The sequence below is a fragment of the Bombyx mandarina genome, chromosome A1, assembly GCF_030267445.1.
Source record: "Bombyx mandarina strain Sakado chromosome A1, ASM3026744v2".
Taxonomy (NCBI): Eukaryota; Metazoa; Arthropoda; class Insecta; order Lepidoptera; family Bombycidae; genus Bombyx; species Bombyx mandarina.
This window is the reverse complement of record NC_143234.1, coordinates 10,538,977-10,562,922: the sequence shown is the minus strand read 5'-3', so window position 1 is coordinate 10,562,922 and position 23,946 is coordinate 10,538,977. Positions and strand designations below refer to the sequence as shown.

At 42.0% G+C, this 23,946-nt stretch overlaps 1 protein-coding gene across 1 annotated transcript; it reads right to left on the bottom strand.

Annotated features, from left to right (window-relative positions):
• Positions 1 to 2,508: 2,508 nt before the first annotated feature.
• Positions 2,509 to 23,409, bottom strand: LOC114242779 (uncharacterized). Its single transcript, XM_089739610.1, has 6 exons — positions 21,803 to 23,409; positions 12,445 to 12,512; positions 7,264 to 7,422; positions 6,669 to 6,833; positions 4,623 to 4,724; positions 2,509 to 3,627 (listed from the first exon to the last, which is right to left on the bottom strand). The coding sequence occupies exons 1-6, from the start codon at positions 23,298 to 23,300 to the stop codon at positions 3,442 to 3,444; spliced, it is 2,178 nt and encodes a 725-aa protein (XP_089595736.1). The 5' UTR covers positions 23,301 to 23,409; the 3' UTR covers positions 2,509 to 3,441.
• Positions 23,410 to 23,946: the final 537 nt, after the last annotated feature.

The following is a 23,946-nucleotide window of genomic DNA, read 5'->3' as shown; positions in this document are numbered from 1 at the left end:
TGTTCGTTGTTGGCATCAGGTAACAAAACTCCATCCATCTTCATAAACGCGTACCCGCCACGCGCCGTCGTGAGCATACATAAAGAGCCTCTTTTCCAACAACCACTTTTCCACGTATCATATTACACATTTTGCTAAAAACTTCGGAGTTTTGTTGCAAGGAATCTCGTGTGACAGCTTATTTTTGTTTCGTTGTAATGGCAAAATCAGCTAAAGTGCTAATAGTGAGGGGTTAAGAGACCACAGTACCGTACGAGCGCACCTGCTGCGGCCGGTTCAAATTCCGCTGTTCCTGCAGGTCTGCGTCAGATCCGTTTATCTCTGTTTATTGCCACTTTTAAGTAAGTGATAACAGTAATTCTAGGTTTTATTTTACTGTTAACTATATATTGGAACTGCGTCTCGGAGACCTGGGAGCTTATTCTTGCTCACACGGTGAATTGTAAAGTACTTTTACCATTATTTGTTTAACATGTATATGTCCCAAACTTCATAAAAAAATATCTGTTATTACCTACCAAGAAAAATTGTTTTATCATAATCGACTTCCCCCGCCCCCGTCACGAGGGGTGGGGTTCTGCAAATTGTTCGCCGAAAACAAAACGAATCCGGAGAAAAACTTGACAAGTTTAATCACGAATTTTGATGAATTCCAGAAATATCAGAAGCGAGTTTGTCCCCTCCATCTTGGCTCAGTGGACACTGACTGATGGAGAATCGATCACCGGGGCAGGGTACGACGACGCACAGAGCGTTACCTCCAGAAGGAAATTTTATCCTAAAGTGTTTTATTATTATTTAGCTGACGTAGAGAGAGGTGGCTCAAGGAACAGTTGACTGAGTGGAAGATATCCTGCCTCACATAATTGTGAATATTTGTTGATACTAATAGGCAGGTCGGTCGTGCACAGCTGTGAGAGCTGGATGTGAATATGAGATAACGCAGGACCATAAAATAAAGTGTCCTTGCACACGAACAGTGTTGATCACATGTTATCTTTTGTAAAATAGTACTGTATATATACAATATGTAGATGCCCATGTATGAAATGTTCCCAGTAGTGTGTTTCTGTGGACAGTCATAGAGACTGGTGTGAACAATGTTTGGCGATAGGGTGTTAGCGGTAATACGGACTACATTGAGGCTTGACCATTGAAATATAACGATGATAGGTAATGCTGTCCATCGGCACTGGTAACAAGCACACAGGTTATGGGCCAGTCTGCCTATCTCAGTGAATGCCGATGTTTTCACCAAACTGACTCTCTCGACGCATATATTCTTTGCTAGTTATTCTTTGATCTCCAGGTATCTGATAAAGTCAAGTGTTATTGATTACAGGGCGTATGTCATTGATAATTTATTTTCTACTTGTCCTCACCTTTTCGGAGTGATGTCTTAAAATGAAGTTTTTCGTCATAAGCTTAAAACGGGCAGTCCAGTCGGCGACTAATAACAAACTCATCCCAAGGGCGTGTCAGTATATTACCAACAACTACAAAACGTCAGCACTTACATAGGTTGAATATGTACATACATACGAGAGGTATATACTGAGATCTTAGAACTTATATATCAAGGTGGGTGGCGCATTTACGTTGTAGATGTCTATGGGCTCCAGTAACCACTTAACACCAGGTGGGCTGTGAGATCGTCCACCTATCTAAGCCATAAAAAAGGGTTGTTCAGTAAATAGTCACTGCAATAAAGCAGTACATTCTACACAGAAAGAAAAAAAAATGAATACTGACAGGCAAAACCCAGGCATTAGATACAAACGAAAACGCCCTTTTTTTGGGTAAAAACTTTGGTTGTTGAAAATAGAAGTCGAGAGGTGAAAGGCTCTTTGGTTTAAGCGACATTTATCTTTGTAATTAAAGATTTAATATCAACAGTTTGATTTTTTTAATTAAACTTCAATTATGTTTACCGCATTCAAATAGCTGAAGAATTTATATTTTATTGTTGTTATATTTTTTTATTTATTTTAAACTTTAAATGTCTCTCCTGTAAAGTCGCAATAATGTCGCTTAAGCCAAACAGCCGTCGAAGACATTTGTTTGCGTCGTGTCGAAACTTGTTATTAAAAATGGATAAAATTGAATTTCGCGCGACAATGAGAATCTTTTCATGATATTTTTTACTACCGTGTCACATTTCTCTACGCAGGGATTTATTAAGTCAGTGGTTTTTATATCCACCAACACGCGAAGATACAAGTGAAATATATGTGCATATGTATAAGATACAAGATGGTGAGAGCAGGAACGTCGTGTTTAAGAACCTTGCTTCGGTACAGCACCGACCTTCGTTTGAGGAGATGGCGCCGTAAGAACTATTCCAGCGAACGATCGTCTTATTAGTAACTAATTTCGGTGGCTTCAGGATTAAATGCCGGTTCCTGTCGCGTTAGCGTGAAGGCGTCTCAATGTTCCGACATATTATTTCGTAATTAAATGTTTCCCAGAATCAAATCTTCCCAATTTAAATTAAAAGTTAAGTTTTCAGTAACGATTTATTTAAAAAAAACTAAACAATAAACACGTATGTATATACATAACATTACGAATGAGATTATTTACAAATTACAAGATTCTCCTTGCGCAGATTGAACTGAATATCTAAAAGTTTTCATAAAACTTCAATGAAAGCGTTATCAACGCAAGTATACATTTAATTGTGTAGATTAAATTGCGTAGAAAAATAGAAGATATGAAATGATCGAAATTCCGACAATTTTTTACTATGAAAATCGTTCACAGTTTTTATTTTCTGTTGCAAATTAATTTCGGAATATCGGAGAACTTACATATGTGTATATATATTGATGTGACATTGAAGGCACGACCCCGAGGTTCGGAGTCCGATGAATAAATATCTCATGAAACCAGCGCATACATAAACTATAAACTAATTAATATACCTCGTAAACTCCAAGACTTAATGGCTTTTTGAATACAATTACAAACTAAATTAAGGGTTACAAAAATCGACTTTGAGAATTACCAATTTATAAAAAAAAGCTTCATTATTTAGTCACACTTGGAGCTAGGCCCACGAATTCAGTACTTGTCGTCGACAGGCTGTTCTTCGAATAGGTCAAACTAATAAAGGATTCACTTCTCAACATCAGGTGAAAACGATCCAAACCCGTAAAGCAATTGGATTGATGGTCGAACAATTTTAATTCTTTAATTTTATGTGTTCTGAATTTTATACTGTGCATAACATTTAGATAATTGAAATAACAGCTCTGAGCCAGCACTAGTTACAATGTATTTATTACACTAGAGCTAGCTTGGCGCTCAGTACAAAAATCTAATTCACTGAATCTTCAACCTTAAATCTATGACATATAAAAATACTATTACATTAATTTAATAACCAGCGCAAGTGATATGATAAAATAGACAAGTGAATTTAGATCTAAAGTGCTCAATTCAACCATAATACTGAGGTCCGTGGAAGTACCTATCCGCTCTTCTGTCGACAAGGACCAAATTCGCCGTCTTGGCTGGATGTCCATGATGGTACACCCATTTCTTGCTGCCCTCTTTTCCGCCTTTCTGGAAGTGATCGTTTCCATGTTTCCCGTGGTGGTCGTGGCCGGCGGCGGATTTGTGACCCTGGAAATATGGAGAATATAGTAGTTTAGTCCTGATTCAGTTTTTTGGTTAAGTTGCGGCCTAAAACAGCACCACCCCATCTCTTCCCGACGACAGAGGAATAAACCTAAGCCACCACCGCACCATTTTGTGAGTACTATACCTGCGTAACGCGACCACCGATTGCCATTTATGGATAGAAGGGCGTGTTTTAAGGGCGCACGGGTGGGTTCCACCAAATTGTCCAAATCTACCGTGAAGCAGTCATGCGTTGGGCTTGACGGATGATTCCATCCAGCTGCTCATAATACAATACGATTGATACTTCAACTGGAGCCCATAGACATCCACAACGTAAATGCGCCACCCACCTTGAGATATAAGTTCTAAAGGTCTCAGTATAGTTACAACGGCTACCCTACCATTTAAACCGAAACGCATTACTGCTTAGGAAATAGGCAGGGTGGTGGTACCTACCCGTGCGGACCCATAAGAGGTCCTACCACCAGGTCGTTTTCATTCAGTCCACGGTGTTCACCAGTGAGCCATACCTTACTGAACCATTCAGGCCATGAGGGTGACCCGTGAGCCGCGTGCGGGTTCCAACATAAGCGCTTCGTACAAGCCACAGATTGCAGCTATGTATCAAACAGAACGCGTGACGCGGGGCCCTTGAGCCGAACCGAACAGCGTGGTTCTAAAATCCAATAGAAACTTGTAGTTTTCATCAAGATATCCTTTTAAAATATCTTAAAAACTAGATGGCAAAAGTCGCTAATTTTAATCTTCTGTGCAATAATCGCATTTATAAATTTTTTAACGAAAATCTCAAGCTTATAAAAATTACTGATTCTCTGATTTTAGCTCGGCCCGAATGGTACAGTACGCTAGGCCCACCGGTGGCGTTCAACGTGTTTAGTTTAGTATTGGTGTCTAGTTTTACAGGTGATTATGTAACACGTGTAAAGGAAGTACCATCACTGGAAAAGTTCCAGACTATATTTAAACACTGTTACCTTATGAGCGTGCTCATGACCTCCCTTCCCGAAGTGGCCGCCCTTGCCCATTGAGTGGTGGTGGTGCCCGGCAGCCGCGTCACCCTTCTTGAAGTGACCACCCTGTGTGTAGAAAATATAAAGTGAGTGGAATCCGACACCGTGACCCAGCCTCCGACTAGTGACGATAAGTGTTTCCTATTGATCCCGACGGGATTACGACCCGACCGCCAAAGGATAGTGATCTCATCCGTACACTGCATTCCGTTTTGAAAGAGTCTGTATCCTGCTCGAATTAGAAAACCTTTTGATTCATTGACAGGCGAGCTGGGTGTACTCGAGCGACCCCTGCTTCCCACTCGTCGCGCCGCAGTCATTAATAATATGCAAAGCATAATCAAGTCCTCATTCCTGAACAGCGACCGATCACCAGTTCAGTGCTGTTAGCTGTCTGGCGCTCAATTGCCAACCCACAGAGTTTTTCTATCCTATTAAAAAAATATATTTCGAAATTGTTAAAGCTGAAATAAAAAATAGGTCTCACGCATTTATATTATAAATGATACTCGACCATGTACAAGTTACGGACCGTCTGTAGGTGATACATAGACACTACAGGCTTGATTTTTTTTATGGTATTTCTCGAACGTTTGTCGCTTCGTTCACTGTATGACCTTACATTTTGATGAACACACAAACTACGCGCGGGTACAAAGTCCGTGTGGGCTCAAACCAGAAGGGAAGGGCAGCCGCTGATCTCCATCTCTGTGGTTATATAACTAGCCCCTGGTTGCTTCACGATAAACATTGCCAAGAAAAACTAAATAACGTTATCATAAAACTTTATGCATCCGGATATTTCCTTACTTTTCCTATTATCTCTACTAAGTTCGAGTTAAGCTCTGAGCTTTTCATAATTAAATATGTTTGTTTGAAATTTTCTTAACTCCGTTGCTTTAACTACAGTGATAGTATTTGTATGAAATGTAATGGCCGCCTCGCGTCTCATAGACTATAAAACTTTTTTTTCTTATAGCTTAGATGTGTGGACGAGCTCACAGCCCACCTGGTGTTAAGTGGTTACTGGAGCCCATAGACATCTAGAACGTAAGCGCGCCACCCACCTTGAGATAACTAAGACAACATTCACTACAGATCTAGTCGGAGACTAGTACATATAATGAACTCCGTGAATCCTCCAGTCAATAACAGTCATCTTTTTTTTTTTCTACCGAGTCGCTGGTAGCCTTAGGGGCCATTCCAGCCACGCCCGGATGGGAACAGTGATCCGTTACACGTCCACTCCATCGTTTGAGTAATCACAAATCAATACAAAATATATCCATTGTCATATTAATTGAGAATGTTACAAGGTTCCTCATTATCTCTCGATTGGATCCACCGGCAGCGTCAATGAAATCTTTTTATCGACAAATGTCAAAAAGACTAATTTCATACATTTTAAAACGCTTTTCAAGCGTTTGATGAAACACCAGTTACAAATCAGTTTGCGATGGATGCTGTGATGAAACTCGCGCGGTCGGTGGCCGCTGGCCAGCATCTGGTGTTTTTGCGCCACCCGTGTTTGTTTTGTAACAGTGTGAAGGCCGGGCGAAGATCATTTACAGTTTTTCATCTCGTCGACGATGGTCGTGGTCGATGAAAAAATGCTGAGGCGCGATTCGTGACGCCCAGAGTCGATCGGAGACTCAGATTTCTAATTATTGTGGGTTCACGGATAATTTTGTTGCAGACGTGTTCTCTTGATATTTAGGGCCTCGGGAGCCACCGGAGACGCTGCTCAACTTAAAACTCCTCAAACAGACGAGCTTACAACTTAAGCTTGTCGCTGCGCTGTACAACATAACGACAACCTTACTCTTCAACCTTAAAATTAAAATTTTGAAAATTATTAATATTTACAAGTTGAAGAATGAAATGTACGATCTGACTGTTGTCAAGTGTTCAGGAACACACGACAGTCTATGGTTAGGGAATCAAATGACTACGATAATCGTCTAGCCCATTAGGATTGGAAGGCTATTCATTTCTAGTGTTACGTCTCACCCCTTTATGTTCTCGTTCGTTATGATATCCGCCGTGCTTCTCCTCTTCATCAGAATCTCCTTCTTCCTCGAAGAACTCTACTTTCTTCTCGTATTCTTCTTTTTTGTGGATGTCGTGACTTCCCTTCGTGCTGTGACCTTTGGAATGCTTGCCTGATTCCTCGTACTGTCGATAAATAGATTACGTTTTGATACTGAAATTTCCAAATTTTGTGTGAAACTAGAATACATAGAATGAATGCGGAGACATTTAAATGGTGCTGAGTTGTAAGGGTAGATTTTATATAGTTTAAGTACACTGTTTGTCTTCCAAATAAAATAAATAAAATCTCAATGATGAATGATGCTCATCAATAAAACTGTTCAGATAACTTAGTTTTACGTTTACTACTTAATGCCGGTAAATTATTGTCGAGGTTTAGAAGGCATAACGCGGGTCTAACGGACCGCCGGGCGACTGACCCGGTGAGGGTGAGCCGTTTTAGTTTAGTTTAGTTTAGTTTAGTTTAGCCGTTACAATTTTAGTTCTGTCTTCGAGTCGCAAGAACCGGGAAAAAAATATATTTTCAATTCCAGAGTGATAATTTAGAACATACCTTAGCCTGTTTCTTCCCATGCTCCTCGTGGTGGTGGGCGCCGTAGTGCCCGGTCTCGTCGTGATGGTGCTTGTCCACGCCGCCTTGGTCGTTATACTTCCCCAGGTGGTTCTCTTTGTCGATGTGACCTTTCGATACTCTTGTGTCTTTGTGGACTCCCTGCAGAAACATAGCAATGTAATAAATAAATAAATATTTACTAACAATCACGCCACGTTAACTGGTACCGTGATAAGTTCGTTAAGAACTTGTGTTACAGGTACCAGATAACGGAAAGAAATGTAAGGTTTTTATTATACACATACATATATTTAATATACGTCCATAACCCTGGAAATGACATTTTATATTTATCATAGAAATATCTTCCCTTGGCGGGATTCGAACCCGCGATCCCCTTGTGTAGTGATCATGTCACTTACCACTACACCAGACAACCGTTACGGTTTGGTGAGAGAATGTATCAAGGAGAAACGATAGTATAGCCATCCGTGGTCATGTGAGCCAGTGCAAGCGGGCACCACTGTCCTACTTCTTAATGCCACGAAACTATCAAGCAGTCGACCAGTGACCAGCGGTGGGCTGTCGGAGAGGAGTTCATTCACTCGCCTAAGCAAATAATTTAATACTTAAGGCGTTTATTACAATTAAGACTAGTTTAAATCACTTAATGAATTATTCAAGTGTAGAAATGTACAAATTCTAAAATTTAAACTGAATGTTAAACTTGCAAACGTAAACTAGTTAGACGTAGGTACCTACTAATATTCACTTAAACTGCAACTAAATTAAATAAATGACTGAGTTCTTTAACTTGAGCACTAAGTGCGTAACTTAATTTCGACTTGGTCTAGAGCTTGTGCCAGTTATAATTGCATTTGACGATAGCGCTCACTTTTATTTAGCAGGTTAAAAATGGGCCTTTCTGACTGAGAGAGTGATTGGTATCTCCGTCAGGCACAAGTAGAACTAAGAACCCTACTGATGAGTTTCGTTGTGAGGGCACCGGTAAGTAACAATATTCTATGTGCCTATCCACGAAGCAATAATTACTGAATTCACTGACTATGACAATCACGTTTGAGACTTGGACTTCACCTTAATGGGATACCTTGAAGCGATATGAATGTTTTGCAAAACTCAGCTGGGATAGCTCCCTGGGAGTTTACTTATACGTAGTACCTCTGAACATTGAACTTAGCTAATGATCCATCTTGCGGACTCTGCAAGTAAAAATTGTAAGCAACGCAACGCACACTGAGTGCTAACAGTTGGCAACGATAGCGACCACTCGGGTAACGGATACCAAGTGTCCACAGCCTCTTACACTTTAACGTGTTTGTAGATGTGGGGCAGCAGTTGGGGGACGAAGATGACACCGAATGCTTATATAATTAACATGATAAGATAAGACACGCTAGCTGTATGGCTCTTGTATATATACATATGTTATGTATATCTGTAGTAACCAGTCGCACATCGCACCCGGCAGAATATTACCGGCGCTACCGACATCAGTGACATCATTAGTTTATCAAACTGCTCTAATTCTACCACAACACCCGAATACATGAGATGTAATCCTAATTGTCTCCTCAAACGACATGACGCCATGTTTAGACAATCAAAAAATATAAAACAATAACTATTAGAACAATGACCTTGTTTGAAAACATTGTGATGCACGGTCTCTACCTGAGAAGAGACTGTGTCTGGGTGGTTTTAGTGTAGACTATTGACGTAACCGATGCTGTATCAGCAGGCCGGCTGTGAGGACGTCAGAATATATATGTGTATATAAGTCATCCGTTTCGGAGCCGTTGTCTCTGGGCCGGGCTACACACGCTGCTAATGGATTCATATTTTCAGCTCATTAATATTCCCTTCTCCAAACCTACTCTATTGCCGAGATGCCGAGAATACCTGCAGATTGAATATATTACACAACTGTTATCCTGGGAATCACTGCGGCTCCTAATCGGAGACTTTGAGGTAAACTTGAGATATTTATTAGCATAACTAAAGGCCGTGAGCTATGTGAAGTTGAGGGCACAACGAGACGGCGCCCCCACGACGCAACTAAGTGAAATAATTATATTGTTGTGCGTCTTAAGCGCTGCCAGGTCCTCCACGCGAAATTGAGAACGTAAGCCTATTTCAATTCACCTGGATTACATTTCTTCCTAGTGATCACACACACACACTGACGGGTGCGCCCAGTCACCATGTACTAAAGAGAGTTTTATCCGTGCTTCCTTAGAATCTGCTAACCTGTCTACTAACGTTCGAGCCTGTGAGGAGACAGGACAAGTGCATGCCAGGTTATTTAATAAATTTAATTAATAAATTTTTTTGAGTTTAAAAACAACGCAACGTATTTTGCTCAAACAAATTTTTGTTGACTGCTGTTTTGAACGTATACAATTTCTAAATTTTTCAGAATGTTTCATTCTGTTGAGGACAGAGTTCAGATTTATCACCAACTATAAGGATAGAGTCATAATATCCTAAGCTTTATCCGCCTACGTTACCCGCTGCGCCCCGGCTCCGATAACGTGTAACGCTTGTTTACCTTGTTAACGCTCAAATAACTATCGTTCCTTATTGCATATGTATGTACATATATGCCGATGTCAATACAGCAAGGACTGATGTCGCTGAGGTGAACTTGCAGAAAGCTGGAGGGACATCATCCCCTGGGCGAGGCGTGTGCGTCCATACGTCGGATTGTTTATGTATCAGATAATAATGTTTTGTTACAGTACGTTTGGTTTCTGGGAGTCTCGAGAGATCTCTCGGGCTATTAGCGCGTGCAATGGATTTCTGGATCAATACGATTTAGGCACCGTTCACACACACAAAATGTATTAAAATGTGTTCATTTCTTTGGAAATAGCGACATTTACATCGGCCTATATAATGATGATGGTTGATGATAGTTTGATGAGTAATAAGCTTGTTTTGTTAGAAATACGATCCGACCTTGACCACTCAGAGCAAGGCAGCCCGCAATAGCTTCATGTACGTCAACGCGCCATACGCGTCATTCTTTAGATCCCCGGATGAGTTTCACGACCGAGAACCGAACCTCGTTCTCCAATAATAATTAATTTGACGACGGCGAGCGACGCGCGCGGCCATGCCGGTGCTTAAATATCTCTAATTAAATACGCATGGACAGACGAGCGCTTTTGGTTTGACTTACAGTCTCCTGTCAATCCTCTGAGAGAGCAGTGCGACTTGGTGCATCGGAATACGATTTAAATTGAGGGTTTCGTTGGGAAATAACACGAAGAACTACTAACACATTAGATACGGGCTCCTTGGTAATATGTATGGCTACCTCCAGCCAGGGGTGTAAAGTACAAACACTGATATCAGGTTGCTAATCATGAGACTTATTAACACCACTACCAACTTTCACTTTCGTGAGTATATCTATGTCTTGATCTCGAACCTGTGACATTAGCCCGGAGCGCGTCGCAGCAGGGGCGCCGTGTGCTGTGGGTCGCGTGCCGGGGCCTTATTGCTATAGCTAAGGATCGTAATTCAAATTCTGTGAATTGTAATGCTTTTGGAAACGTTTATTTCATTTTAGTGAGCTAGGCTTCATTTAAGTCTCGATGAGGTTTAGTCGGTAGTCGGTTTTGCGGGGTAGCTCTTGCGTGGCTGACGTCGTGCAGTGCCTCGCACGCCTTTCTCAAGGCGTAGTCTCTCGGCAGGAATTGGTAGAAGAGGGGGACCCCGTTCTCCTCTTCTCCCTCTTCTTCTCTGGATGCACCGGAGTCCGACATAACCCCCTCGACCGGGTATCCGTAAATGGATTCCCCGGCGTTAAAAAAAAGGCTTCATTTAAGTCAACGTGTTCATTTTACTTTTAGTATTTGAAAAATTGAAGTCATTATATGTAGGACAGCCTATTTCTGAAATCTTCACTCCTACTTGAAAGTGTAGGTTTACGACAAAAGGAAGATTTTCCACCGAGCGGTAGACCGACGGTCCGAATGTTGTTGTTCGGAACTTGTATATATACGAGCTTAACTTGAAAATGTCGTGCGAGAGATTCTGGCATCTGTCAAATATCTTGTTTTCTATGATGGCTACCACTACAACAGCTAAAATAATGGGACAAGACTTCATAAATACAGTCGAGATACGATCTCACTAAATTTGATTTCGAACCACTTTTAGATCGACCTCCCGTTTGGAAGCTACACACAAACACACAGCGACGGAGACCGAGCTCCTGCTACGTGAGGACTTAATAATAATATTCCACAGACAGTGTAGACACGACCTTAACATAATATCGTAAGAATTTTTCTCGCGAAAGTTTGTAAGTTAAATAAATAATGATTGACGCCTGCGGATAAGAGGATTCCTCTTCGCAGTCTAACAGCGGGGTCCCTCTTCTTTATAAAACTCTATTAATATTAAATGCAGTGCTCGGCTCTGCTTTCCTCAGAGAAGAGCGTCCCTGGAGTCCGGTCTGCAGCTCTACGTGTCTAACATTCCTCATGGTAGGTATTACAATATTTTATTATCATACTAGCGACCAGCCGCGCCGAGCGCCCTCGATTCGCTCCGGGGACTATAATTATTATTGATTTTATTGAATTTTCTTTTATACAAACCTGAACCTGAACCTTGTACTTTGTACCTTGAAAATTCGCATTACGGACGATAGGAGTCACCGAAGTCTGCCCCCCCCCTCCCCTCTCCCCCGCTCCATAATATCGCGCATTCGGATGCTTATCGTGATAATTTTTCGAATATTTTGTATTATTAATATGTAATGTAATATAATAATATGTAGTGTCAAAGACAAAGTTCATCTACTTTAAATACCAGATGCGATAATAGTATTTACTACGATATAAGGATCAATTTGTTGCTACCAACCATGCGTTACAAATAAATTATCAATTTTTATGGTATTTATCTTTCACTACTTTACCGATAATGGCTTACACATAAAAGATAGATATATACTGTCGCGGACTTTTTTGTTTTGATTTATATAATAGATAAGTAACTGAGAGCTTTACAAAACCGCACACGGGCCCCTGCTTGCAGCTAAGGATATGATGTCTTCTCAATATTTCAAATGTTTTACTTGGAGTTTTTTCACCTCAATTAAAGTAAAATAAAATAATTTAAAGTTGTTAGAAGCTACCTCACCTCGTAAGCTTTTCTGCCGTGTTCTTCGTGCTCCTCCTCATGCTCAGAGTGGTACTCCCGGTCTCCTCCTGCACAGAACAACAACAAGTAAGCACCAGGCAACAGACTCTCACGTAACAGACATTCCTCGGCTTGGCTCGCATTGCTACGAAATATATCGACAGTGACGTCACAGTTTCAATAGCTATCGCACATGTGGCTACCGTGCCCTTCGCGGAACTTTTACTGGTGGTAGGATCTCTTGTGAGTCCGCGTGATTAGGTACCACCGCCCCGCCTATTTCAAACCGTGAAGCAGTAATGCGTTTCGGTTTGAAGGGCGGGGCAGCCGTTGTAACTATACGTGAGACCTTAGAACTTATATCTCAAGATGGGTGGCGGATTTACGTCCTAGATGTCTATGGGCTCCAGTAACCACTTAACACCAGGTGGGCTGTGAGATCGTCCACCCACCTAAGCAATAAAAAAAAAGTCTTTATCCCTTAGGCCACGACGACTTCTAATTTTCAAATTAAACTCGCTACGGGAAAGAGTTAATAAATATATTTCAGCCGCAATGAGCACCCTTCGAGTCGCACCGCTCTCTATCCGCGACGGGGCTGCTGTGGGGTTGGTCGATGCGCGATCATTCAAAAGTTTGTCAAAGACACGAATTAAAGCTTCCATCGCTGGACTACGTGCTACTGTAAGGTGTCCTCGCCCTCGTATCTGAAGAGCAGGCTCGCCACAAAAGGTTAATGATGTGTTTTGTTCACATGCCATGCTACCAACTCATTATCTCACCACAGAAATCGTTCATTGATTTCTTTGTATATATACTGAGCAAGTTGTAGTTGCTGACAGTAAGAAACCAATTTTGTTACCACCACACATTCTATTTACAATAATTTACTAGAGAGGAGGCTGCCATTTTTTATCGATTCAGTGAAACAAACATAGGAAGATAATGTGCGACCTAAAAGGTTAGTGGTCCTTTGCCATGAAGCAATCTTTATTAATGACAGCACATACAGCATAGCAGTGATTAGTGCGAGTGCTGAGTCGCCGTCCGGTCGGTCCCCGGCTCGTCTCCCGCATGCTGATTAGGTCATCTACATTCTAATGCTCAACTTTATTCAAATGTAAATATGATTTGATTGAAAACGCGACTCGAATTCGAGTGCTCAAAACTATCCAATAAATTCATTAGGAAATTGTTCCTGATAATGGACGCTGGATAGAATTTATTTCCATAATTTATATTCGTCTGTTTTGATGTTTATTTAATACAGTACTCGTATAAGGACAGTCCGAGAGCTCCCGGAGCGCGCCGGCCCGAGCTCTCGGACTACGTGACGAGGGTGTCGCTGCTTAACTTACGACATGAAGTCTTACTTTCGAATAAATAGCCCTTTGACCTTAAAAGTGATCACTGGTTAGAACCGGTCGCGGTGCGCCGCAGCCAATTCGATCAACAGTAAACCATCGTATCCGACGTCTATCTCCAATAACCAATAATAATGTAAATTTTCTAGAGTAATCATTTCTGTAGACTTTCTCTCTCGCGTCACACTTTCGTTTTCATTAGAATTACGATACTCATGACGGCATGTCTGCGGGATCTGTTGCAGATCGTTCGCACCATGCTCGCGCACAGGACGGGACCGCCGCGCGCCGCCGCGTGTACAATGGTGGTTACTGATTTAAAAACAAAGATAACAGAGTTTTGTAGTCTTTTGTTATTGAATGGCCACATGCTGGGAGAATCTCTTTGGAATGAGGTAGTACTGGTGGTGGCCGGATGACTTTTCAGTTTGACTAGAACAGGGGGGGGGGGGCACGGGCTCAGACAGGGGGGAATTTGCTAACAGACGAACCTAACAGTTCCACGGGAGCTCATGCTTGTCTAATACATTTGTTACAATACGCCCCTTGTAACACTCACGACAAGAATTAGGGATAAGTAGTTTGGTGGACAACTATTTTGAGAAAGTAACATGGTCGTGTTTTTTTTTTAAATCCTACCTAATCTGATAGCCTTGAGAGGCTAATTCAGCGGAACCTTAACTAGTAGGTGAGCTCACGGGGCTCAAACCTGAAGACGTTGCTAACACGAACCCTAGCAAGAGCGGTGCTTCGCAGAATCTACCACCGGATCGGAAACGCGACCCACTGAGAAGATCCGGCGAAAAACTCAGTGGGCTGTGTCTGAGGGTTAATTTACTCGTCGTGCCCCTCGTCGCAAGCGACGGGTTGGATGAGAACGGTGACCGGACATGGTCGTAAAGGGGAGAGGTCTCACAGGTACTTATAGTTAGCAAGACGACAATTTTTTAAGCGCCATGCTCATAGGTATAACGCCGGTTAGACAAAATGGTATGTTGTTGTTCGTAGAGAGAAAGAGTCGCTCTGTGCACGCTCCCACACACTCACTTGAACAGAGTACAAACTCCTTGTCGTGCGGCGAGACAGCAGTAATACCCGTGAAATTACCTGGACGGGCCACAGATTGATATCAAACAAGATTGTCGAGGTAATGACCCTGTCCATCCGCCGGCGAGCTCCCCTATGTATGACAATTTACTTGACGAAGATTTTATTGAAAAAATAATGACGTTGTATTGGTTTTGTTGACAGACGAACGCGCTTGGGAATTGTATTGTATCGAATTATCCTTATTAAAGAGGTTTTATTTCTCCTTGTTACTCTTATTCCAATATGCAGTAGTACACTGGTGATGTAGTGAGTACTCATGTTTTATAGTAATTGGGCTCACAGCGATACGAATAACTCACGGACGTCGACACTGCTTCATCACGGCCCCTCCCATCTGTCTTCATGTCTGGATTCTCACCCATGTCGCAAACCACCCAAGCAACTTTATACGATTAAACTAATAAGATGTCGTTCCTTCACCTGGAAAAAGTAGTTACTGAGCACGTGCTTCTCGGTACACGTGTTCAACACTTTCTCATAAGATGGAATTCTTTCCAGAGGACCGACACTCATCACAACTGTATGATGAGCACATATAACGTCTATAATATCCAAACAATTAGTGGCGTGGAACTGAATTCACCTGCTCCATCAGCACGGTTCTTCTGTGAAGAAAGGACGCAAGGGGGACGGATCGTCGAGCCGGGGCGCTCCGTCTAGAAGACAAGGCACGGATTTAACCAGAAGGGAATCAATTATATTAAAACCAATGTTTTTCTTGAAGAGACACGCAGCTCGTCATTGTTTTCAATGCACTCTCCAGTACGCACTTCGGTAACACCTAAGGGCACGTCTAGTGATGCAATATCCTTGTCGTAATACGAGAGGACTACTCGATTTAGTTAACGAAAATATAATTCCAAACTATTATCGACAATTTTACGAAGAGCTGTAAAATAAATGATTTATTTTGCTTACATTTTCTTGTAGGAATTGATATTTAGTTTTTTTTTATTACCTACATATTTTGTAGAATTCGTTTTCATTTTGGAGAATTCATGTATATTTTGATCTCATTGTTTTGAAGAACAGGGTTTTCAATACATAAATGTAAAGTTACTATTATTGGTTATAAAACTAATATTATTTGTTATAAGTACAAAAGTTCTAAACACTGTTGTATGTTTTTAATTGTATTTTTTAAGAGGCTTTAAAGTGAAATTAATAAGAACATAATTCGTTTTTTATAATTTGTAGTCTCGTGAATAATGACATCAGAACAGACATCAGAAAAGGATTGTATGATATATTTATGTTTTTTATTAATACTACGATAATTTTTCCTTTAATCAGTAAAGTCAAACTCTCAATGAATCATTTATAATTTGCAGTATGCACTAAAACATTTATAAAGAAATTAGAAAATGCCATTCTCTAAAATTAATCATTTTTCGTTCCGTCCCTATTTTCGAAAACCATCGGATGTCTATTTTAACTGCGATTACTGCACTCGGAGGTTGGCGACCATGCATCCCACACAGCGGGAAGCGGTCACCGCGTACGGTAACTTGCCATGCCAGCAACACCGTCAAGCTATCACATCTATTGAGTTTTGAGAGGCGATGGGATGGGGTCCGACAAATCCATAGCGCCCAGCTGGAACACGGTTATCTCCTCCTCGCACTAAAAATAGGCTTCCGTGACCATTGAGAACCAGACACAGTAGGCCCGGAGGCAGTACGAAGCTCCTTCTTGTAGTTATTATAAATATAGATGATCAATGTTACAAATACGATTACAGCACAATCGTCGCGAATACAGTGCAAACCTCTTCACATATCAAGCGATCGTGTTAGTACAATCACTTGGTGTGTACACATCTACTGATTGTAGTTATTGGTTCAGAGACAATTTTAAGATATGATAAGAAACGAAATGTTTCATCGGTGTTTTTCAGAAGCAAGAAATATTAAGGCTGTATTTGTCTCAATAACTCAGGGGACTGATATGAAAAACGATGGGTTAATATGCGTTGGCAACTCCAACATTTTAGTATGGAAAATAAAATTACATGACTGGCAACATTGTTGATGTCACTCTCTTCCTTTTTTACTTTTCACCGCAAGCGGACGTGTTTATTACACTCATAAGATATCAAGTTTGTAAACATACAAATAAACCGTATTGCAGCACAAAGCACAAGTTTTCTTTATATCAGCAACCGACCCATGCAGCCCGCAACAAAACAATATGGGACCAGCGGCGGCGTGCGGCGTCCTGCAAACGTCCAGTTGCAGTGATATAGATCGTACAAAATATTGTGAGCCCGCACGAGTGGGCACCATCACCCTGCATATTTCTATCGCAAGCCAGTTGCATACTCCGCTCTCAACGGTGGGGCGGTCATTGTACAGAAACTGGAAGCTCATATTTCAAGATCGGTGGAGGCATTTAACTTCTTGATCTAAGGATTCTGGTAACCCCTTAATACGGGGTGGACTGTGAGACTCGTGGAAAAAAGTCCCATTCTTTTAACCTCAAAGTAGAACCGCCTAATTTTGATGACTAAATTAAAGAAATAGATTGTTCGACCCCACGCTCCGCCCCGGGGGGTGGATAGTAACGTTACCGGGGGCGCGCGGGCCAGACATCAACTCATGTCATCGAAATTATTTACTAATAAGCTCCAGCCCTGACATACAATTTATCAAAACGAAGATAAATTCCGAGATTTTCCCTTCGTTGACGTATAGGTACAGATAACGACAGACATCATTAACTGAAGATAAATGTAATTGTACCGGAACAGTATTTTGATAAATTTATTTGTAATAAAGGGAAATAAATAATGGGCAAGTTTCCAGTGGCGTGGAATATGCACATCGCAGGAGCGCGGCTCAGGTACCTAATGTATAGGTATGTAGGTCGTCGGAGTGATTGTCCCTACATCATTACACTTCACCACGACATAATGTTAACTGCAGATCTTCAATAATAACATCGTGCATGAAACTAACCGCGAACTACTCGTGTGTACTTTTTTTTTTAAGTTATACTGTGTGAAGTGACACAAATTTAACAGAATGAAGTTGCCCACTAAATCGCTCATTACAATACGACCGACGTAACTTGGCGAGTCTGAATATAGCCGCAGGTGAACTTTCCGAACCGTACCGAGAATTACCGAATTTATACGATGTCAAGAAAAGGGATGTCCAATATGCGTGCTTGAGGATGTTGTTTAATAGATTTTTTTTTCAAATTGATTAAAACATAAATAAATAAAAAAAGAAATAAATTTAATAAAAATAAAGTATAACTTCTTACGCGCGTACATAAGTACACGCACAATTTTTTATTTATTGCTTTGATGGTTGGACGAGCTCACAGCCCACCTGGTGTTAAGTGGTTACTGGAGCCCATAGACATCCACAACGTAAATGCGCCACCCACCTTGAAATATAAGTTCTAAGGTCTCAAGTATAGTTACAACGGCTGCCCCACCATTCAAACCGAAACGCATTACTGCTTCACCGCAGAAATAGGTAAGGTGGTGGTACCCACCCGCGCGGACTCACAAGAGGTCCTGCCACCAGTAATTACGCAAATTATAATTTTGCGGATTTGATTTTTATGACACGATGTTATTCCTTCACCGGGGAAATCAACCATGAACATTTGTTGAGTACGTATTTCATTACAAAAATTGGTACCCGCCTGAGATTCGAACACCGGTGCATCGCTCAACACGAATGCACCGGACGTCTTATCCGTTAGGCCATGACAACTTAGTTGGTGACTCTCGCCCCGGAACCGCCGCTGCACCAGCTCGTCTCTCTCCGCAGAACAATCAGCGTGGCTCATAATATGAACATCTTCAATAGGTAGAGCAGGGACTCAGAGTAAACGAGATATTATTCTGTACGGCGGGCGGGACAGCGAGATACAGTAGAACTCAGAGCCCCGGTTAGCGCACGGTAATAAACATAACTTCGTGGCGTTATTTTTAACGTCTAAGAGATTTCACTGATTCGACTCGGTACGTTTGCAAGCGAGCCCCGGGGCTACGACACGGCGACGGTGGAACAGAATCGATCGAACCCGCGTCCCTCGCCCGGCCACTGTCAAACAGATTACTACGGTTACACCAAATTACGTGTGATCATTGCGACCTGAACACGATTGTAATGCAAACGAATAAAACTGATAATGATATGCGAGACGAGGGAAGGTTGGAAGAGGCTGTCACTGGCAGCCTTGCTTACTTTGATCTGAGGCTCTGACGGCGCCGCGGCGGCCCGTGATGGGCTGACCGCTACTTAATATTGTCAGTTTGAGACTTTGGAAACAAATTGATTTTCTCATATAATTTGAGAAAGTACAAATTTTGTTCTGTATTATATTCATTAGCATTATTCCGGTCATCGTTCTCGTCGAACCCGTCGCTTGCGACGAAGGGCTCGGCGAGTAAATCAACCCACAGACACAGCCCACTGAGTTTCTCGCCGGATCTTCTCAGTGGGTCGCGTTTCCGATCCGGTGGTAGATTCTGCGAAGCACGGCTCTTGCTAGGGTTCGTGTTAGCAACAACGTAAGTTTTGAGCACCGCGAGCTCACCTACTAGTTCGGTGAATCTAGAATAACCCGTCGAGGTTACTAGAATAGGTAGAAAAATAAAAACATTATTATATTTGTTGATTGCATCTACTCGCGCGCCGCCTATCGTTCGGTGGCGAAACTATGACACGGGCCTTCTCCGAGCTTGTTGTTAACATTAACTATCCTGATTTAACAACTCAACATTAATTATAAGTAAATAAACACCCATAGAAATAAAAGAGATCTAAAGGAAAAAAATCACAGAAATACCTAGTTGCTTCGCTTTCTTGAATCGTATTTTATTTCTAACTAGCTGACCCGGCAGACTTCGTAGTGCCTCGATCGATAAATAAAAGACCTAAACTTTTGTATAAAATAAACTTAAAACAAACAAAAGGAATCCGTCCGACGGGGGGCACATCAAAGGGAAAACAAAATTGTTATTTTTATTTAATTCCGAGGATTATCATATTTGTCTATCTTTTAAACCTTCTCTGGACTTCCACAAATAATTCAAGACTAAAATTAGCCAAATCGGTCCAGCCTTTCTCGAGTTTTAGCGAGAATAACGAACAGCAATTCATTTTTATATATAGAGATTATTGTTAATATGTGTCTGCGCTTGAGAAGACCCACGTAGCTGTGCGGTTCCTCCGTGCGGTCCGTGTACCCCGCACGACACGGCACGACTTCACACGACTCCGCACGACACCGCACACCACCGCACCCCTACACTACCTGCACTACGGTCTCAAGAAGCGAACGGCGAAGGCGTATTTGATTGTATTTGGTCGCTGGTTTGAGATCTAGAACAAAGGTTAACTATAACGTGCTGGTTGCGTATAAAACTCTCTCACTTCTTTTTGTAAGATAAAATTGATGCCCAACGTTTTATCTAAAATACAATTTTCAAGACATTGAAGTCTGTCAAAAATATCACGTTTCATGCATCATTGAAACACAATTTGGTAAGTGTATGAAGCGATCGGAGGCAACGTCGACCCTCTGCTCCTTCGCGTTATACAATCGAAAACACATAATATTTCACGTCGCCATTTCTAGCGGAACAAAGACATTTACAAAATGACGTTGACGACAGAATTTTACATCTTGCCAAGGATATGTGTGTACAAGTGGAATTTATCAAAATATATAACGCGAGCGAGTACATCGCGAGGAGGCTGCCCTGGTTCATTTAAGTGTGCGGTGGTTCAGCCGGGCGGCCGAGATCTACTCACACGTTGCGGCGGCGCCGGGGGCTCCGTGCTCTTCTTTTTTTTGTCCTACCTATGCTGATAGCCTTGAGAGGCTATTTCAACTTCGCCCTAACGTTTGTAGGTGAGCTCACGGGGCTCAAACCGGAGAGTTGCGAACACTGCCCTTAGCAAGAGAAGTGCTTCGCAGAATCTACCACCGGATCGGAAACGCGACCCACTGAGAAGATCCGGCGAGAAACTCAGTGGGCAATCTCTGTGCCCAAGAGGCGCGCGATCTACGTGGCACATCGAGGGTGTTAGAGCCATTCTCTCCGATATTATGAACTCATAGACTCATCAGCACTGATCACCGTACCGCAATGCTGCAATGTAATGCAATGCAAATGCTGCAGCAATGCTGGAGGCAGATCTAAGCCGCTGCCTACCGCTTAATACTCTCCACAAGCCTCCTTTGAAGAAGGACATGTCACAGCGCTTGGGAAACACCGGGGATCCCCTCCCCTAAATCCCTCATTCTAAAGCTGGGTGCTACGTGGCAAAAAGATATCTGTAAACACACTGTGTATGAACGCAGTGGCTACAGTTAGTATTGATGAACTCTACTTCGGTGGCGAGTGGTGCGATGGTAACAACGAGATAGTGGAATCATCTCAAACAATTCTTCAGAGCACTCCCCATGGAAAATAAGGTACAAAATACAGTGAAAACCGAAGTCCCTTCGCAGACCCGTCTTTGGGGCCCTTTATGAAACACAAACTAATTATGCATACTTTTTTATATTTTTCCGTATAATATAATCCCCGAACTATCAAACTAATATTCAACTATGTACACTTGATTCATGAGTCATGATAGATCGGGGTCTATTTGTTTACAGAACCTGCAATTACGTGATCCATGCAAATTCTTGAGTTTTAACGAAATAATAATATTGCATACGTGGTATTACGAGTATAATCTGTTTAACACTGATAATAATATTAAAACACTTTTTTCTTCTTTTATAAAACTCTTCATCGCTTACTTCAAAGAAACCTTTGAAATAAATGTAGCAAACTAATATAAGTCCATAATACTGATGTCATAGTTACAAGAGCAAAGTAATAATTGGTGTAGTTATGTACTCACCTTTCTCGTTTTCGAAATCTTCTTTTTTTTTTTCTTCTTTCTTGTGGTCGGAGGGAGCAGGCACAGCGTCAGACGCGGCATCGGCGGTGGTTGAGGCAGTGTCCGGAGCGGACACCATGTCCCCAGCTGTGGTGAGAGTGTCCGCGGTGGCTGCGTCAGGTATTGTACTCAGATGCTTCGCGGTATTGTCTGCCACCGTCTCGGCCACAAAAGAATCGGTAGCTGGTGTGGTAGTCTTTATTCTTCGACGTCTGTTCTTCCTCTTCTTCGGGAAGAATAACGTCGGTTCTCCTTTTGAATCGTTTTCTTCTGGTATTAAAGATATACGGACGCTCTCGTCCGAGTCCGGGGCTGATGTCGAGTTCGCTTTGTACTTGGAGGAGTACTTGCCCCCTCTGGTTCTTGTTGCGGTGGGTCTAGCGGAGGTGACGGACTCGTCGCTGTCATCGTCGTACACCGCGAACAGCTGAGGGCTCTTGAACACGGAGAGTTTCCCCACTTCCACGTCTTTCATTCCTTTTACTCTGTTGTTGCTTTTAGGTGTTTTCGTGGTTCGTTTCGGGGAATTAATCTTGTATTTGTCTCCTACTGACTCGCTGTTATCGTATTCTTCGTAGTCTGGTTCGAGATTCCTAAAATTCTTTTGTACACTGTATTTATCGTTCTCGTTTGACTCTGAGAGAGACTGGCCACTGTCTCTCTCTCTTTCTTCTTTGATCAGTTCTTCCTCTTTTACCTTCTCTGATATAACTCTTTGCTCTTGTGCATGTCTTTCCTTGAGTTCATCCACACTGCTTAGTATCTTAGCTTTCTTACGTTCTTGTTCAGTCCGTTCTTCATCTGTTACTTCGGGTTTTTGCTTTTCAGTGCTGGACTCTTCATCATCATTTTCTTCTTCGGTTTCTTCAGCCTTTTGTTTTTCTCTGCTCGTATCCTCAGAACTTGACGGGTTTGACTCATGTACTTCTTCTGTTGATTGTTCCACCTTCTCGGTACTAGCTTTTAGTACAGAAGCAGGTGTCGTATCAAAAATCTTAGAATTTCTGATAGCCTCAGCTATCGCTATGGCAGGTTTCTGTGTTATGATGTTAACGAGTCCGGCTATGCCTGACAGATCAGTGTGGTTGATGCCTACGATCTGCTTGTTCGCAGACGCTGAGGGGGCGGGTCTGTTTTCATCGGACCACTCCTTCTTGTCATACGCGTCGTCTCCGTCACCTTCTCCTTGTCCTTTGTCATAATAATCATCACCCTCGGGCTCCGCGACAGCCTTAAGTATAAAGTTGACGGGAAGCGCTAACCTCTTCTTCGGTTTCGGCTTGACCACTTGAACGGACTCACCAAGTTCCTCACCGTGTTTGTTTTTAAAAGGGACCCAATCGGGAAAGAGCTCGCTGGCTCTATGCTGGGGCTCGGTCACGTTAACACTAACAGTTCCTATACTGAGCCCTTGGGCAGTGAGGATCAGAAAACACGTGGTCACGTATAAAGAAAGCATATTGGCTGTGTGGTCATTACTAAAGATCGCGATAACCAGCCGGCGAGACGTCGCGGCGCGGACTGTGCGCGATGCTCTGAACTACTATTATTTATATTGTTTATAAAACAATTTTCAACGGTAACAGTGACCGTCGTGGTGTTGGACTATTATGGATCTACCTTTCAAATTAGCCGACGGCCAGTATCTGCTGGTAAATGACTTCAGAGTCTAGCTCTAGTCAATACAAAAAATACAAAAGTTTTTTAATAGTAGTTACTACTACTATACTACTTTCATAGTTTAAACTATGAAAGTAGATTTAGAAAAAAAATAGTTTTTTTTTTAAGTTGGTATGGAATTGAATCGAAGAACTGGGCGTTAGTCTCGGAGCAAGCCCGGCCCTAAGGGACTTCAGGCGCTCAGTATCATCGGCTATGTTCATGAGCTTTCCAATAGCTTGAATGTTGACTTGTTAACTACACCGAGATAATGTTGATTGTACAATTCTACAGACTATTAAAAAAACTTTAGTAAACTCAGTTGCCGAATGGAGGAGACCTGGCAAGAGCTTGCGTCCCGTCATGGGGAGGGTGCTTATGTGCAGTATCGTACGTATCGCAACGTTATATGTATGTATGACATGGCAAAACAACATACGACCACT

Bases quoted from the DNA above. Each gene is read 5' to 3' on its own strand.
- LOC114242779 (XM_089739610.1), bottom strand. From the start codon at position 23,300: ATGCTTTCTTTATACGTGACCACGTGTTTTCTGATCCTCACTGCCCAA. The intron at 6,834-7,263 runs GTATGTTCTAAA...ATTTATCGACAG, and splicing joins ATGGGAAGAAACAGGCTAAG to TACGAGGAATCAGGCAAGCA. The intron at 4,725-6,668 runs GTGAGACGTAAC...TTCTACACACAG, and splicing joins ACGAACGAGAACATAAAGGG to GGTGGTCACTTCAAGAAGGG.